Source organism: Myiozetetes cayanensis, unplaced genomic scaffold (assembly GCF_022539395.1).
Source record: "Myiozetetes cayanensis isolate MyiCay16 unplaced genomic scaffold, myiCay2020 scf4, whole genome shotgun sequence".
Classification (NCBI taxonomy): domain Eukaryota; kingdom Metazoa; phylum Chordata; class Aves; order Passeriformes; family Tyrannidae; genus Myiozetetes; species Myiozetetes cayanensis.
The window spans coordinates 63,282,796-63,296,271 of NW_026087631.1; the positions used below are offsets into that span (position 1 = coordinate 63,282,796).

The window sequence follows — 13,476 nt, forward strand, 5'->3', positions numbered from 1 at the left end:
GGACGGCGGGCACACCGGCACGGCGGCACCGCCCCCACCAACAGCGCCGGCTACAGAGCGCGGCCAGAGCGGCTCTGCGGAGCGGGGGGGGAGGGACCCCTGGCGGCCGGGGGGAAGAAACGCGCCACGGGCGGGGGCAAAGGGACGGGAATGGGATGGGCATGGGATGGGAATGGGACGGGAGCGGGATGGGAACGGGATGGGAATGGGATGGACTGGGACGGGAACGGGACAGAAGGAGGGTGGGACGCTGACGGGAACGGGACGGGACAGGGATGGGAACGGGACGGGACCGGGACTGGAACAGGACGGAGGGAGCGGTGGGACCATGACGGGAACGGGATGGGACCGGGATGGGAACGGGTCGGGACCGAGATGGGAACAAGACGGGATCGGGATGGGAACTGGACAGGACTGGGATGGGAACGGGACGAGGGGAGAGGGACGGGAATGGGACAGTACCGGGATGGGAATGGGACAGGACTGGCTTGGGATCCCCCCATACGGGGGAGCAGTGGGAGAGGGACGGGGAAGGGAACGGGACAGGACTGGGACTGGAACAGGATGGAGGGAGTGGTGGGACTGCGACAGAAACGGGACGAGACCGAGCTGGGAGCAGGACGGGATCAGGATGGGAACAGGACGGGACCGGGATGGGAATGGGATAGGACCAGGATGGGAACAGGACAGGACCAGCATGCGAACAGGATAGGGGAAGAGGGACAGGAATGGGATTGGACCGGGATGGGAACTGGAGAAGACTGGGATGGGAATGGGACAGGGGAAGTGGTGGGACAGGGGCAGGAACGGGACGGGACTGGGACTGGAACAGGATGGAGGAAGCAGTGGGACCGTGACAGGAATGGGATGGGATCAGGATGGGAATGGGATGGGATCGGGATGGGAACAGGACGGGACCATGTCTAGGATGAGATGGAGGTAGTGGTGGGATGGGGACAGGGTGGGGGAAACAGTGGGACCAGTATGGAAACAGGATGGGATCAGGTGGGGGGAACTGTGGGACAGGGCTGGACCAGGCCCAGCACTGGGCAGCCACTGGAAGTGGAACTCACCAGGACACAGGCAGGGCACAGGCATTGTCCCTGCTGCTCGCCCCCAGGAGAGCAGTGGGACCCCCATGGGTCCTCCTGGGGGCACTCCTGGCTCTCTGTGACTGCTCTGGCCCTGGTGCTGTTTGCCCGTGGTGTGTGGGCTGTGGGGACACGGGACAGCCCTGAACACCTGGGGTATGTGGGATGAAAAGGCAGCTCCTGGAGGGTGTTCTGTGGAGAGTATGGGATGGGAGAGGAGTGCTCCCATGGGTAATCTGCTGCCTCCATCCTGGCCAAGGAGGGTGGTGATGTCAGGGCAGTCTGGGAATGATGTCAGGGGAGCTTGGGAAAGTGTGATGAGATTGTTTCCAGTCAGGATGCCCTCATCCCAGCATGTGGTGCCCTGACTCCCCCTCTGGAACACCTCCTCTGTAAGATAAATGTTATAAATTTGCTATAAGAAGATGGCAGCCACTGTTAGAAAAACACTGGACCCCCTTAAACAGCTGCCACAGGTAGCCCTGTCCCTCTCAGCCCCAGTGCATGCCTTCAGCCCCATGTGCCTCTCTACCACCCCTCTGTCCCCAGGACATATTCCTTACCCCAGATCCAGGCTCCTGTCCCCAGCCTTTGTCCTTGCAGCCCAGACCCATATCACTGTCCCTGTTCCTAGCCCAGTGTCCCTCTCCACCAGCCTATATCCCTGTCTGCAGCACCATGACCCTCTCCCTCAGCCCCATATCTGTTCCCAGGCTGTATCCTTGTCCCCAGCCCCATGTCCCCGTCTACAGCCTGTGTCCCTTTCTCCAGCCTTGTATCCCCGTTCCCAGCCCATGTTTCAGTTCCAGCCCCATGTTCCTGTCCTGGGCCTCCCTGGCCCACGTCCCTGTGCCCCGCAACCCCATTCCCAGCCCATTTCTCAGTTCCAACCCCATGTCTCTCTCTGCCAGTCTATATTCCTGCCTGCAGATCCATGTCCTGATCCCAGTCATTGTCCCTGTCATCAACCTGTATCCCTGTTCGCAGTCCTCAGGCTATATCCCTCTCCACAGCCCCAAGTCCTTCTGCCTCACTCCGTATCTCTGTTCCCACCCTATATCCTTGTCCTCAGCCCTATGTCCCTGTCCCCAGCCTATAGCCTTATCCACAGTCCCAAAACCCTCTCCCTCAGCCCCACACTTCTGTTCCCAGCCTATACCCTTGTCCCCAGACTCATGTCCCTGTCCCCAGCCCGTGTCCCGCGCCCCCGTTCCAGAGGCATATCTCGCTCCCAGCTCCGCGTCCGTGTTCCCAGCCCCGCACCACCCACCCACCCTGCCATCTCCGTTCCCAGTCCCCGCGGTGTCCAGGTCAGCGCCGGGTCCATCCCGGGATGGGGGGGACCGGCGGCGGAGGGGGCGTGGCTCGGGGGTGGGGGTGGGCGGTGCGGTGATTGACGTGCTCGGGGGCCAATGGCGACGCGGGGGCGGTGCCGCGGGGGCGGTGCGGGTGACGTCACGGCCGCCGGTGCGCGGCGGGGCGGCCGGTGGCGCGCGCGCCCTCGGCAGCCGCGGCGGCGGCGGCGGCGGCGGCGGCGGCGATGGCCCCGCGGGGCGGCGGGGGCGGCGGGCGGCGACTGCCCCCGCTGCTGCTGCTCCTGCTCCTGCCGCTCCTGCTCCTGCCGCCGCCCGCCGCCGGTGAGCGCCGCGGGCATTCCCGGGGCGGCGGTTTGGCCGCGGGGTGGGGTGGGGGCGAACGCGGGGCACGGGGCGCGGGATCGACGGGGGTGCGGGTGCGGCGGCGGCGGCAGGTGCGTGTGCGCGGTGGGCTCGGGGGCACAGGGGATGAGGATGTGGTGGGTACGGAGTGCGCGAACAACGGGACGCGGGTGCCCGCCCGGTGGGGCGTGCGGGAAGGGAGCAGGGGGTGTGTGCGGGGATAGCGGGTCTGTGGGCGTGGGGCGCGGAGAGCACAGTGCAGGGCGCCGTGGGACAGAGGGGTGTGTGCGCGGGGGCGGGAGGTGAGCGAGCGGCGGGATGTGTGGGTGTGCGCGCAGTGGGGCGGGCGGGATCGGAGCGCGGGGGGTGTGCGGTGCGCAGGAGGTGTGGGGAGCGAGGGTCCGTGCGGTGCCGTGGGGCGGGGGGGTACGAGCTTGGCGTGGGTGCGCGGTACACGAGCCATGGGATGTGGGGTGTGCGTGCAGTGGGGTTGGGGGTTGAGTGAGATGCGGGGGGCGGAAGGGCTGAAAGTGCGGGGAGCGGGGTTCCATGCGGCGGGGCACGGGGTATGAGCTTGGGATGGATGGGAGCTACACGAGCAATGGCATGTGGGATGTGCGTGCAGTGGGGCAGGGGGTGGGTGAGAATGGAGCACGAGGGTGCAGCTATGGGGAGATGGCATCCCGGGTGCGGGGTGCGCGTTCGGTGGGATACAGTGAATGGGGCAAGCACGCAGCGGGGTTTGGGGCACGTCTGCAACAGGGGACAAAGGTGCACGCAGGAGGGTGGGTGTGTGGGGGTTGTGTGCCATGGGGCGGGGGGTGCCCGCGCCACGGGGCACGAGGTGTGGGTGATGGGCGCGGAGATGTGTGTGCGGGAGGGGGGTGTTTGCATAACGGGGTATGGAGATGCTTGTGCAGAGGGTTCGGGCTGCCGATGGAATGGGGTGTGTGGGTGTGCGTGCCGGGGAGCAGTACGGCGGTAAGCATACCCCGTGAGGCGCGGGGCACACAGACAGACGTGCAGTGGGGCACAGAGGTGTGAGTGTCAGGAGAACGCGTGCAGTGACCAGTGGAACACCCTGGGAGGGAGGCGTGTGCGTGGGCAGTGAGCGGGCCCGGGGGGCTGCAGATGCAGGGCAGAGGGCTGTGTGCGTGCAGGGGGCAGTGGATAGCCTACAAAGAGGGGCGAGTGCGCCCAGTCGAGTGCCGGGATTTGCGGGGAGGGACATCGGCGGGAGTATGTGAGGCGAGGAGCAGGTTATGGGGCATGGGGAGCTGGCTCGGTAACTGGGGTGCAGGAGGGTTAGGGGGCATCCCCTGGGGAGGAGGGGCAGCTGGCCGGGGACTGCCGGTGCCGGGGGCAGCGGCGGGGCGGCCGCGGGAGCTGTGCGCGGTGCTGACCGTCGCCCGCGGAGCTGTCCGCGGTTCTGACCGACAGACGCGACCTGAGGCTGCCGTCCCGGAGTGGGGGTCCCGCGGCTCCGGCCACTGGCCTAATGCAGAGGGCCTTTTGCTTTTCTCCTTCGCCTTACTCCGCTTCCATGGATAGAAATCCCTCTCCATCCCACAGCAACCCTCCCGTGCTCTGGCCGTGCTGCCACAGCGCTTCAGACTGACCCTCTGCCTGCAGGCAGCTCCCCCAGCTTGTCCTTGCCGAGTGAGCGTGGGGGGACCACGCTGGGACTGGACAGCTCCGAGTGCCTCCCCCATTCCCCCTCCTGGGGTTGTATTCAACATCTTCTCTGGGGTCCCCTGCCAGGTCACTGTCCCCACGTGGGGCTGTGGAGTGACTTGGTCATTCACTGTGGGGAAATGGGGATCCGGTGCTCTTGCATTGAGGAGACAGGTTGTTCCATGCCTGCCTTGTGTCGGCTGGGAGTGAAGGGGAGGGGGAGCTGCCTTTGTTCCAGGCAAGGGAGCAGATGCATGTCAGTGTACAGCCGGCTGGGGCTGCACACACGCAGCACAAACACACGTGCACACGAGCACATGCGCACACTCCCAGCCAGGAACATGCGGTGCAAAGCAGACCCTTGTCTCAGCTCTTCCACTTCCCACTGGACGAGCCCTCCTGGGCATAGCCCTGCTCCCAGCCTGTCCTCTGCTGGTCTCCCCCTTTCCAGCAGCTTGTGAGGAGGTGCATCTCATTCTTGTTGCATCTCTGGGGAGTAATAGATGGGTCTCCCAGGCTGGCAGTGGGGGTAGTGGGGTAATGGTAGAGTGAAATTACAGCTGCTGTCCAGAGACCTGCTCTCCCCTGTCTCTACTGTGCCAACAAAGTAGCTGCCCCTCCGCTGCTGGGGTTCCCAGACATCTCTGGAAATCAAACAGCCAGGCAGTTGGGCAGGCGGAGGTGGCCCTAGTGTGTGCCGTGGGCTTGCAGGAAGTGTCTGTCAGACATGGGGCTGTGCACAGCCACGCACCCCCGTGGATGTGGGTGTGCACACCTCCCCTTCGCTGTGCATGCAGACTGCACCCACGTGTGCATATGTGCACACATATGTGCACCATTCCTCCCCCGCAAACCACGGGAGAACTGGCAGGCTGTGCAGGAGGTGCTCCGCTCGCTCCTTCTCGCGGGTCTAGTGTGGGACTCTGCACTTTATCGTGGGCTCTGTGCTGAGCCACACCGGCAGGTAGAGAAGGGGGAATCTGTGTTTCTGTGGGAGCCGACCTGTTAGGGCATGGCTGAAGCCATGAAGAATGTTCCTTTATTACAGGTAAAATGCAGGGAGCAGAACATGAGCAGCCAGGGCCAAGGGCTCCTCAGGCTCCAGAGGATCAGTGCCCACAGCTCAGTAAACTGGGCTCTAGGCAGTGCTGAACTAGGCATGATGCAGACTGTGCCAGGGCTGGGAGACACAGCTAGGCACAGCTAGGCACAGCTGACACCAGCCCTGGGGACTCACTGAAGTGGCATAGTCCCAGCCCCTCCTGCCTTTAGGCTGCTGGATTTGGGACATATTGAGGGCCTGGGTGGGTGGGCCTTGCCTGGGAGGGGTGCTGCACAACCCCATCCCCAATCCTTCACCCTACTGAAAGCCCCTTGGGTCTCCTTTGCAGATGGGCTCTTTGTGACCGACTACTTCACCCGCACACCACGCAAGCTCAGCCCCTTCCGCTCCTTCGCCAGCATCGAGCTCTTCCACTTCCACATTCCCGAGGACACCGTCATCGCTGTCTGGAACCTCATCACCTTCAAGGAGCAAGGTGGAACCTTTGGGGATCAATGCCCAGACCGTAGCATCACCGTGTGAGTAAGCAGCCTGCTGTGTCTGTTTCCTGCCTGCCTCTGCCTGCCCCTGCTGCACCTGCCTGGACTTGCCCCAGAGCCTGCCTGCTCATGCCTGCTTTTAACTTGTGCAAGCACATGTACAGATAGAGTCAAAGAATCAGAGGATCATAGAATGGTTTTGGGTTGGAAGGGACAGTAAAAATACTCTTATTCCAACCTGCTGCTATGGGCAGGGACGCCTCCCCCTGGGCCAGGTTGCTCAGAGCCCTATCCAGCCTAGCCTTCATGCACACACACATGCAGGTATACATGTGTGCACAGCTACATGCACTCACATGTATGCACACACGTACACGTGTTGTGGTTTACTCACTGCCAACCGAGTACCATGAAGACACTCTCTCACTCCCCAGTTCCTCCACTGGAGAGGAGAATTGTGGAAAAAAACAAACAAACAAAAACAAAAAGCCCCAACTCATGGTTGAGATAAAAACAGTTTAATAATAATAAAAAAAATGCCAATAGAACTAATGCTAAAATAACAACAGCAATGATAATAATAATAATAGCAACAAAAAGGAGAGAGAGAAATAAAACCCAATAAAGACAAGTGATTCATAACAGAATTGCTCACCATACACTGACTGATGCCCAGCCTGTCCCCCCAGCAGTGACTGGTGGCTCCCTGCCAACTCTCTGCAGTTTATACACTGGGCATGATGTTCTATGGTATGGAATATCCCTTTGGCCAGTTTGGGTAAGGTCTCCTGGCCATGTTCCCTATTTCTTTTACACCTGCTGATTGGCAGAGCACTGGACACTGAAAAGTCCTTGACCTAGGGTGAGCCCTGCTGAGCAGCAACCAAAATGTTAGTATGTTACCAACATTATTCTCATACTAAATCCAAAACACAGCACTGTACCAGCTATGCAGAGAAAACGAACCCTATCCCAGCTAAACCCCAGACACGCTCACTTCCCATGAATCATCTTCCTAGGACCATTTCAGGCTCCACTCTTTTGCGCATCTCATACATGAACTGTTTTGCCTGAACACCCACTCAGGGAAGCTCACAGTCTCCAACGAGGTCCCAGCTTACAGATGGCTTCCATGATGTCTTTAAGTTTCCTAATACCAGAGAGGAAAGACACCCACGTATAGGACATGCTGGCGTTGCTTAGCCTGCACCCTGCTGACTGCTGTCTCTCCCGCAGGTATTTCCGCTCAGGGGCTCCCTCTGTCATTAACCCGCTGCACACACACTTCCCCAGGGACACGGCTGTCCCTGGCTCCTTCGCACTGACCCTCACCTGGACCCTGCCCAACCGCACCACGGGGGTGTTCAATGTCACCAGCCCGCTGCCTGGGGACTGGTTCCTGGCTGCCCACCTGCCCAAGGATGAGGGCAAGATCTCTGTCAAGGTGAAGGGCCTGGAGGGACTGTGGGATGGCAGGCCTTGCTGCAGAGCTCCTCTGGGGCCTGACTGCTCGGGGCTGGCAGTGCCTGGTGCAGGTGTCCCAAGAGGGGACAATGCCCTGCGCCTTTTGTCTCGTACTGACTGACCTGCTGGTGCAGGGGCTCTACGAGGAGTGCCAGTATCTCTTCCAGCCACAGCTCATCGTGCAGCGCCTCGTGAACATCGCTGTGCTGTACCCCGGTCACGTCACTGAGCAAAGCATGGCCCCGCACAACCGCTCCTGCCTCTACAAGTGAGTGCGAGAGGGTCTCCTAAGGAGGGGATATCCTCAGGGTGGGGAGCTGAGCCTCCTACTCCTCTGGCTTGCCTCCCCAACCCTCTTGGTCTGTAGTGGTGGGCACAGCCTGACACTGCTGTCCCACAGGGTGTTTGTGCCCAGCTACACGTCCCGAGTGCTGGTGGAGGTGCTGCGGTGCCGGGGGGCCGAGGGCTGCCCGCTCTGGCTGCGCGTGCGGGCCAAGGCTCCCCCCCTGCACAACTCCACGGCGCTGGACTGCCGGGAACACACTCCCTGCCAGCTGGCACAGGACCTGCCCTTCTGGCAGCACTGGTACTATGTGCTGGTGGAGAAACACCCTGGCGTGCCAGGCACCGTCTCCTTCCAGGTCACCGTGCAGCTCACAGGTGAGCGGGCACGTGGAGGTGTGGGTGGCGACACGGTCTTGACTTTGCGTTGGTGACTGGTGGCGGGGGAGAAGGATGCCCACAGGATTTGGCCCTCTTCTGCTGGGACGGGGACACTGAGAGGTGTTGGGGCTGGGTTGCAAATGGAGGTGAGTGGTGGGCAAGAAGGGGAAGTGGGAGCTATGAGGGGGCTGGAGCTGTGTGATGCCCAGGCTGACGGCTCTGCCCCTCCAGACTGTTCCCGACCCAGCCTGGCCCGGCCACCCTTCCTGCCCTCCAGCGCTTCCATGAACATGCCCCACTCCTTTGGCTCTGCGGGAGGGCTGGGGCTGGGGGACAGCCCTCCACCCACCAGCCCCAACAGCACGAAGCACCCAGTCCCCATCCCTGTTGCCCCTCCCGCCGGAGACCGGTGCTGGCCTGTCCGACCCACGTTGCGCAACGAGCTGGACACCTTCTCCGTCCACTTCTACATCTTCTTTGGGCCCAATGTGTCAGTGCCACCCGACCGCCCTGCTGTCTTCGTCATCAACCTCCTGCCAGTGCTGGACAGTGGAGGGGTGCTCAACCTGGAGCTGCGGCTCAACGTGGTGAGGTGGCCACATGCGCCCTGGATGGGGCAGGGCAGCCCAGACTGGAGGGTGGGCTGGGAGATGAGTGATGTCAAGATTGCAGCAGGGCAAAGAACAGGATTTGGGCTGCTTTTGGGTCATGGGCCATGGCTGGGGAACTCTTGGGTGATGGAGGACATATTAGGGTGCTCCAAGGGCAGGATGATGGCATGGGTTTGGGATATTCTTGAGTGAAGGACAGTGGGTTAGGGCACTGCTAGGTGGTGTGCCATTATCTGAGTGCTGTCAGAGCAGGAGACATCCCTGGCACTGATTTAAGGCCATCTCTTCTGCCGTCAGAGCTCCCTGCGTGGTGAGAATGTGACAGTGTTTGGGTGTCTGAACCACGAAGTCCCACTGACGTCTGGTGACAACGCCTCAGTCACCTGTGAGACAGGTAGGCTGGGCTGTGCATGTCCATCCTGCCATGGCTGGGGGGGTTGCACCCTACTTGTGTCTGGCGAGAGGCTGGGTGGGAAGCTGCAAAGACCGTGGGGTCATGTGAGGGCATGTGTCTCTGGAGCCTGGCACAGGGTACTCTGTCCCTGTCCCAGCTCTGCCCAAGGCAGGGAACTTCATCCAGCCCTGCTCACCCAGAGTTCTCCTGGCCCACAGAATCACTGGCAGGCTTCCTGCTCTCCGTCAACGCCACCGCCAGCCTCAGCCGCCTGCGGATCCCCTACCCACAGACGGGCAGCTGGTACCTGAGCCTGCGCTCACTCTGTGCCACAGAGCATGGGTAAGAGCCCTGGCATGTCCCCTCCCTGTGCCCCCAGAGGGGCTGTCCCGACCATAGCCTGTGTCTGTGTGCCCTGTGGGTCCGTGGGTGTGCCAGTCCCCTCCGCTGCATGTCTCGCTCATGTGTGTGCACGTGGCTTTGCGGGCTGTGTGTCACTGTGTGAGTGCTGCGTGGGCACGGATGGCTCTATCTCACGTCTGCCTGACCATCTGTGGGTCCCTGCGGCTCTTCCCTCTGTCTCGCGGTTAGGAAGTGCCTGTCAGCTCGCGAACGCCGGGCATCTGTCAGTGCCTGCCCGTCTCCGCGGCAGCGCCCATCTGTACCCGTGCCCGGGAGGGGACCGGGCTGTCGCTGTGAGGACAGGGCTGTGCGTGTGAGGGGGCAGCTCTGGTCAGGCTAGGGCTCTGTTTGGCATCTCCAGGGACTTGTCGTGTGCCTGCAGCTCTGCTCCTGCCCCTGTGTCTGCCTGGAGCCGTGAGAAGAAGAGAGGCTGGTGTGTGTGTGTGTGTCTGTACGAGTGAGGGTGTGTGAGAGCGGATGGTGCTGTGTTCATGTTTAGTGCACACAGGTGTACAGCACTGCACGCATGTTTGAGTGCACACATGCAGGCAGCTCTGTGTGCATGTTTGGGTTTGTTCAGTCGGTCAAGGCCATGTGTGTTCTGCGTGCACGCGTGTGCAGATTTGACTGTGCGAGGACACACAAGGATAGCAGACGTGTGTAGCCAGCACTGTGTGTGTGTTTGTGCATGTTGGGCTGCCTGCATGTGCACAGGCAGCAGTTGGTGTGTGCTGTCATCGTGTGGGGCTGTCTGTGCTCCTGGTGTGCTGGAGCTAAGGAGGTGCTGGCTGTGCCCAGAGCCCTGTGCGTGGGCGGCCCAGGACAGTGGGGAGGCTGTGCCTGCTCTCAATCCTCCACTGCGTTTCTAGTTCATGCTGAGTTGCCAGTTGCAGTCAGTTCTTCCTGACAGGGTCACACGCAGGCATTGCAGGGCACTGTGTTTGCACAGCCAAATCCAAATGAAATGAGAGCCGGCTGAGTGTGTTGCTAAAGACAAAGGGGGTCTAGGTGTGGCCATATTCCTCCTGCTCACCCAGGCTGGCACAGACAATTGCTGCACACAGGATCCTTGGGGACCAGCTTTCAGCTGCATATTTAGCACCAAAGCAGCTGATTTCTGCATTTGCCCAGTCCCTGGGTCTCCCATCACCTGGCAAGTCCGGGTGCGGTGGGTGGCTGTAGTAGAGGCAGGAGCTGCTCAAGGGAGCAAGGCAAGGGCTGACCCCCCCCTTCTCCTGCACCACAGGTTTGAGCCCTGCACCAATGTGACAGCTGAGGTGTACTTGCGTGCCTACCTCTCTCCCTGCATCAACGACTGCGGCATCTACGGTCAGTGCAAGCTGTTGCGCACCAACAACTACCTGTACGCTGCCTGCGAGTGCAAAGCTGGTGAGAGCTGCCACTGCACCCAAGGATACCCCCAGCATCCTCCCCTTCTCCCTGTGGGTTGTGCAATCCCATTAGTCTCTGCACAGTGCTGGAAAGGGGGTTCCCTGCTCCCTCTCCAGCCCCTGTAAGTGCTGCAGGGGTGACAGCGGCTCTCTCTGGTCACAGGCTGGAATGGCTGGGGCTGCACAGACAACGCTGAGGCTTTCTCCTATGGCTTCCAGCTCCTCTCCACACTGCTGTTGTGTCTCAGCAATGTCATGTTTGTGCCTCCTGTGGCCATTGCTGTCCGCAGCCACTACCTCATGGAAGCTGCTGTCTACATCTTCACCATGTTCTTCTCCACTGTGAGTGTCAGGTGGGGGCAGCTGAGGGCCAGACGAGGGGCTGGGTCTCTGCAGGGCAGCTCTCACGCTCCTTCCCTGCTACCCCAGTTCTACCACGCCTGTGACCAGCCAGGCATTGTGGTGTTTTGCATCATGGACTACGATGTGCTGCAGTTCTGTGACTTCCTGGGCTCTCTCATGTCCGTCTGGGTCACTGTCATTGCCATGGCTCGGCTCCAGCCTGTGGTCAAGCAGGCAAGTGTGGGGAGGGGGGCGTGCGGGGCAGGATGAAAAGGATTTGTCTTGACAGGTGCCCCACTGCCCCACAGGTGCTGTACCTGCTGGGGGCCATGCTGCTCGCCATGGCTCTGCAAATGGATCGCCACGGGCTCTGGAACCTTCTGGGGCCCAGCCTTTTTGCTTTGGGGATAATGGCCGTCGCCTGGGTAAGATGTTGTCCCTTACATGCCCACCCTGGCTTCACTCAGCATTCTGCCCAGCCATCTAGCCCTCCTGCCCTGCCAGCATCTCCCCTCTGCTGCCTTCACCCTTTCCCATGAACCCCCCTCTCTGGCTCCTGGGTGTTGTGGTGCTGTGGCACAGGGGCTGTGCCCGCCCCTCCTGCGGCTCCCTCTCCCAGCCTGCCCTTTCCCCGCCACAGACGGCTCGCACCATCCGGCGCCGACACTGCTACCCGCCGACCTGGAAGCGCTGGGTGTTTTACCTGTGCCCGGGAGCGCTGATTGCGGCGGCCGCCGTGCTGCTCTACGCCTTTGTGGAGACGGAGGAGAACTACTTCTACATCCACAGCATCTGGCACCTGCTCATCGCCGGCAGCGTCGGCTTCCTGCTGCCGCCCCGTGCCAAGACCAGCCGGCGCCTGGGGCCGCTGCCCCGGCGCAAGGGATGTGGGTACCAGCTCTGTGTCAACGAGCAGGAGGAGCTGGGGCTCGTCGACCCCGCCGTGGCCTCCATCAACAGCATTTGTACCAGCTGATGCTGACGGCAGCTGAGACTCCTCCGGCATGGACAGCACCCGCTCTCATTGCTGGCCACCCACCCCCGGGAGTGCCAGGACTCCTCTGGGTGGGCACACAGCCACCTGTGCCACCCTGTTCTTCCAATTACAGCCTGATTGAACTTGTTTCCAGGGGTTAATGTGGCTCAGTCTGGGGCAGAGCTGGGAGGAGTTAAGGCTGAGCTGTGCCACACTTCTCTCTTTACCAGCCATGGAGGTGCTGAGGGGATGTGGCTGGGTGTGGAAAGGGGGAATGGCAAATGTCTCTGGCTCTTGCTTAGTGGTCTGTAGCAAGAGCTGCTGCTCTGCAGCAGCTCCTCTGGGGCTGACATAGCTCAGACACAGAGCAAGATGGCTGGCCAGAGGTGAGGACCAGGGGCTGCAATCTTCTGGCTCCTGGCAGGACAGGCTGCAGAGCTGGGATGACTTTGTTAGGTCACTGTGCTCTCACAGGATGCCTGTGATGCCTGACCTATGGGTAGCTGTGCTGTGCCAGGGCAGCCAGAGTCCAGCAAACCAGCCAGGTCCTGCAAGCCAGCAGGACCGTGGGGAGCTCACAGCCCTGGGGGCAGCTGCCACTTGAGAATGATGCTGGTGCTGCCTGCTGTGGCAATGCACGGGTCTGAGAACACTCTACCTGCAAGGGCCTCATACCCCAGGAGTCCACAGTCTGCTGGTGACACCCCACTGCATGGGCCAGCCTGCCTCAGTGTCACACACGTGGCTACAGCTACCCAGAAGCAGTGGACAAGTGACCCTGAGTCCCTGTTGTCACCACCAGCCTTGCCTTCTGCAGGGCAGGGAGCACCAGTGGGAGGAGGCACTGCACTGTGTGGACTGTACCCTCTCACCTGGCTGGGATGTCACTGTCTCAGTTTCTGCTCCTTGTCTTGCCCCGTGGTCAGGCCTGTGGGCTCAGCACCCACTGCAGCCATGGTGGCCATGGTGTGGTGACAGACACACAGGTTGTGTGTGTCCCTCAAGGACAGAGTGTTTCCACCCTGCTTCTCAGAGGTGTCAGGGTGGACTGAGGAAGAGAGGGGAGACCCCACTGACCCTTCTTGCCACTCTGGGGTCTGCCCCAACCCCCTGAGCTCTTCTCAACCCTGCAGGGGTCTTCAGGGGTGAATCCCAAGGCAAAGCTCTGCATCCTAGCAGTCACATCCTGGCTCAGCAGAGCCCACCCGCCAGCAGCCCCCCTCCCTGTACCCCTGGGGACAGGCACAGGGAGATTTACTGGATGCTTA

At 61.4% G+C, this 13,476-nt stretch overlaps 1 protein-coding gene across 2 annotated transcripts; it reads left to right on the forward strand.

Annotated features, from left to right (window-relative positions):
- The first annotated feature begins 3,613 nt into the window (after positions 1–3,613).
- On the forward strand, positions 3,614–12,356 carry TMEM8B (transmembrane protein 8B). Of its 2 annotated transcripts, XM_050329476.1 has the most exons (13): positions 3,614–3,730; positions 5,815–6,004; positions 7,202–7,409; positions 7,564–7,697; positions 7,830–8,089; positions 8,324–8,679; positions 9,001–9,097; positions 9,316–9,439; positions 10,746–10,888; positions 11,054–11,232; positions 11,320–11,466; positions 11,541–11,657; positions 11,873–12,356. In XM_050329476.1, the coding sequence occupies exons 1-13, from the start codon at positions 3,652–3,654 to the stop codon at positions 12,206–12,208; spliced, it is 2,370 nt and encodes a 789-aa protein (XP_050185433.1). In that variant the 5' UTR covers positions 3,614–3,651; the 3' UTR covers positions 12,209–12,356. The 2 variants fall into 2 exon arrangements, with proteins under 2 accessions (XP_050185433.1, XP_050185434.1); XM_050329477.1 differs by lacking the exon at positions 3,614–3,730 and having other exon boundaries at positions 5,835–6,008.
- Positions 12,357–13,476: the final 1,120 nt, after the last annotated feature.

Bases quoted from the DNA above. Each gene is read 5' to 3' on its own strand.
- TMEM8B (XM_050329476.1), top strand. From the start codon at position 3,652: ATGGAGATGCTTGTGCAGAGGGTTCGGGCTGCCGATGGAATGGGGTGT. The intron at 10,889-11,053 runs GTGAGAGCTGCC...CTCTGGTCACAG, and splicing joins TGCCTGCGAGTGCAAAGCTG to GCTGGAATGGCTGGGGCTGC. The intron at 11,467-11,540 runs GCAAGTGTGGGG...ACTGCCCCACAG, and splicing joins TCCAGCCTGTGGTCAAGCAG to GTGCTGTACCTGCTGGGGGC.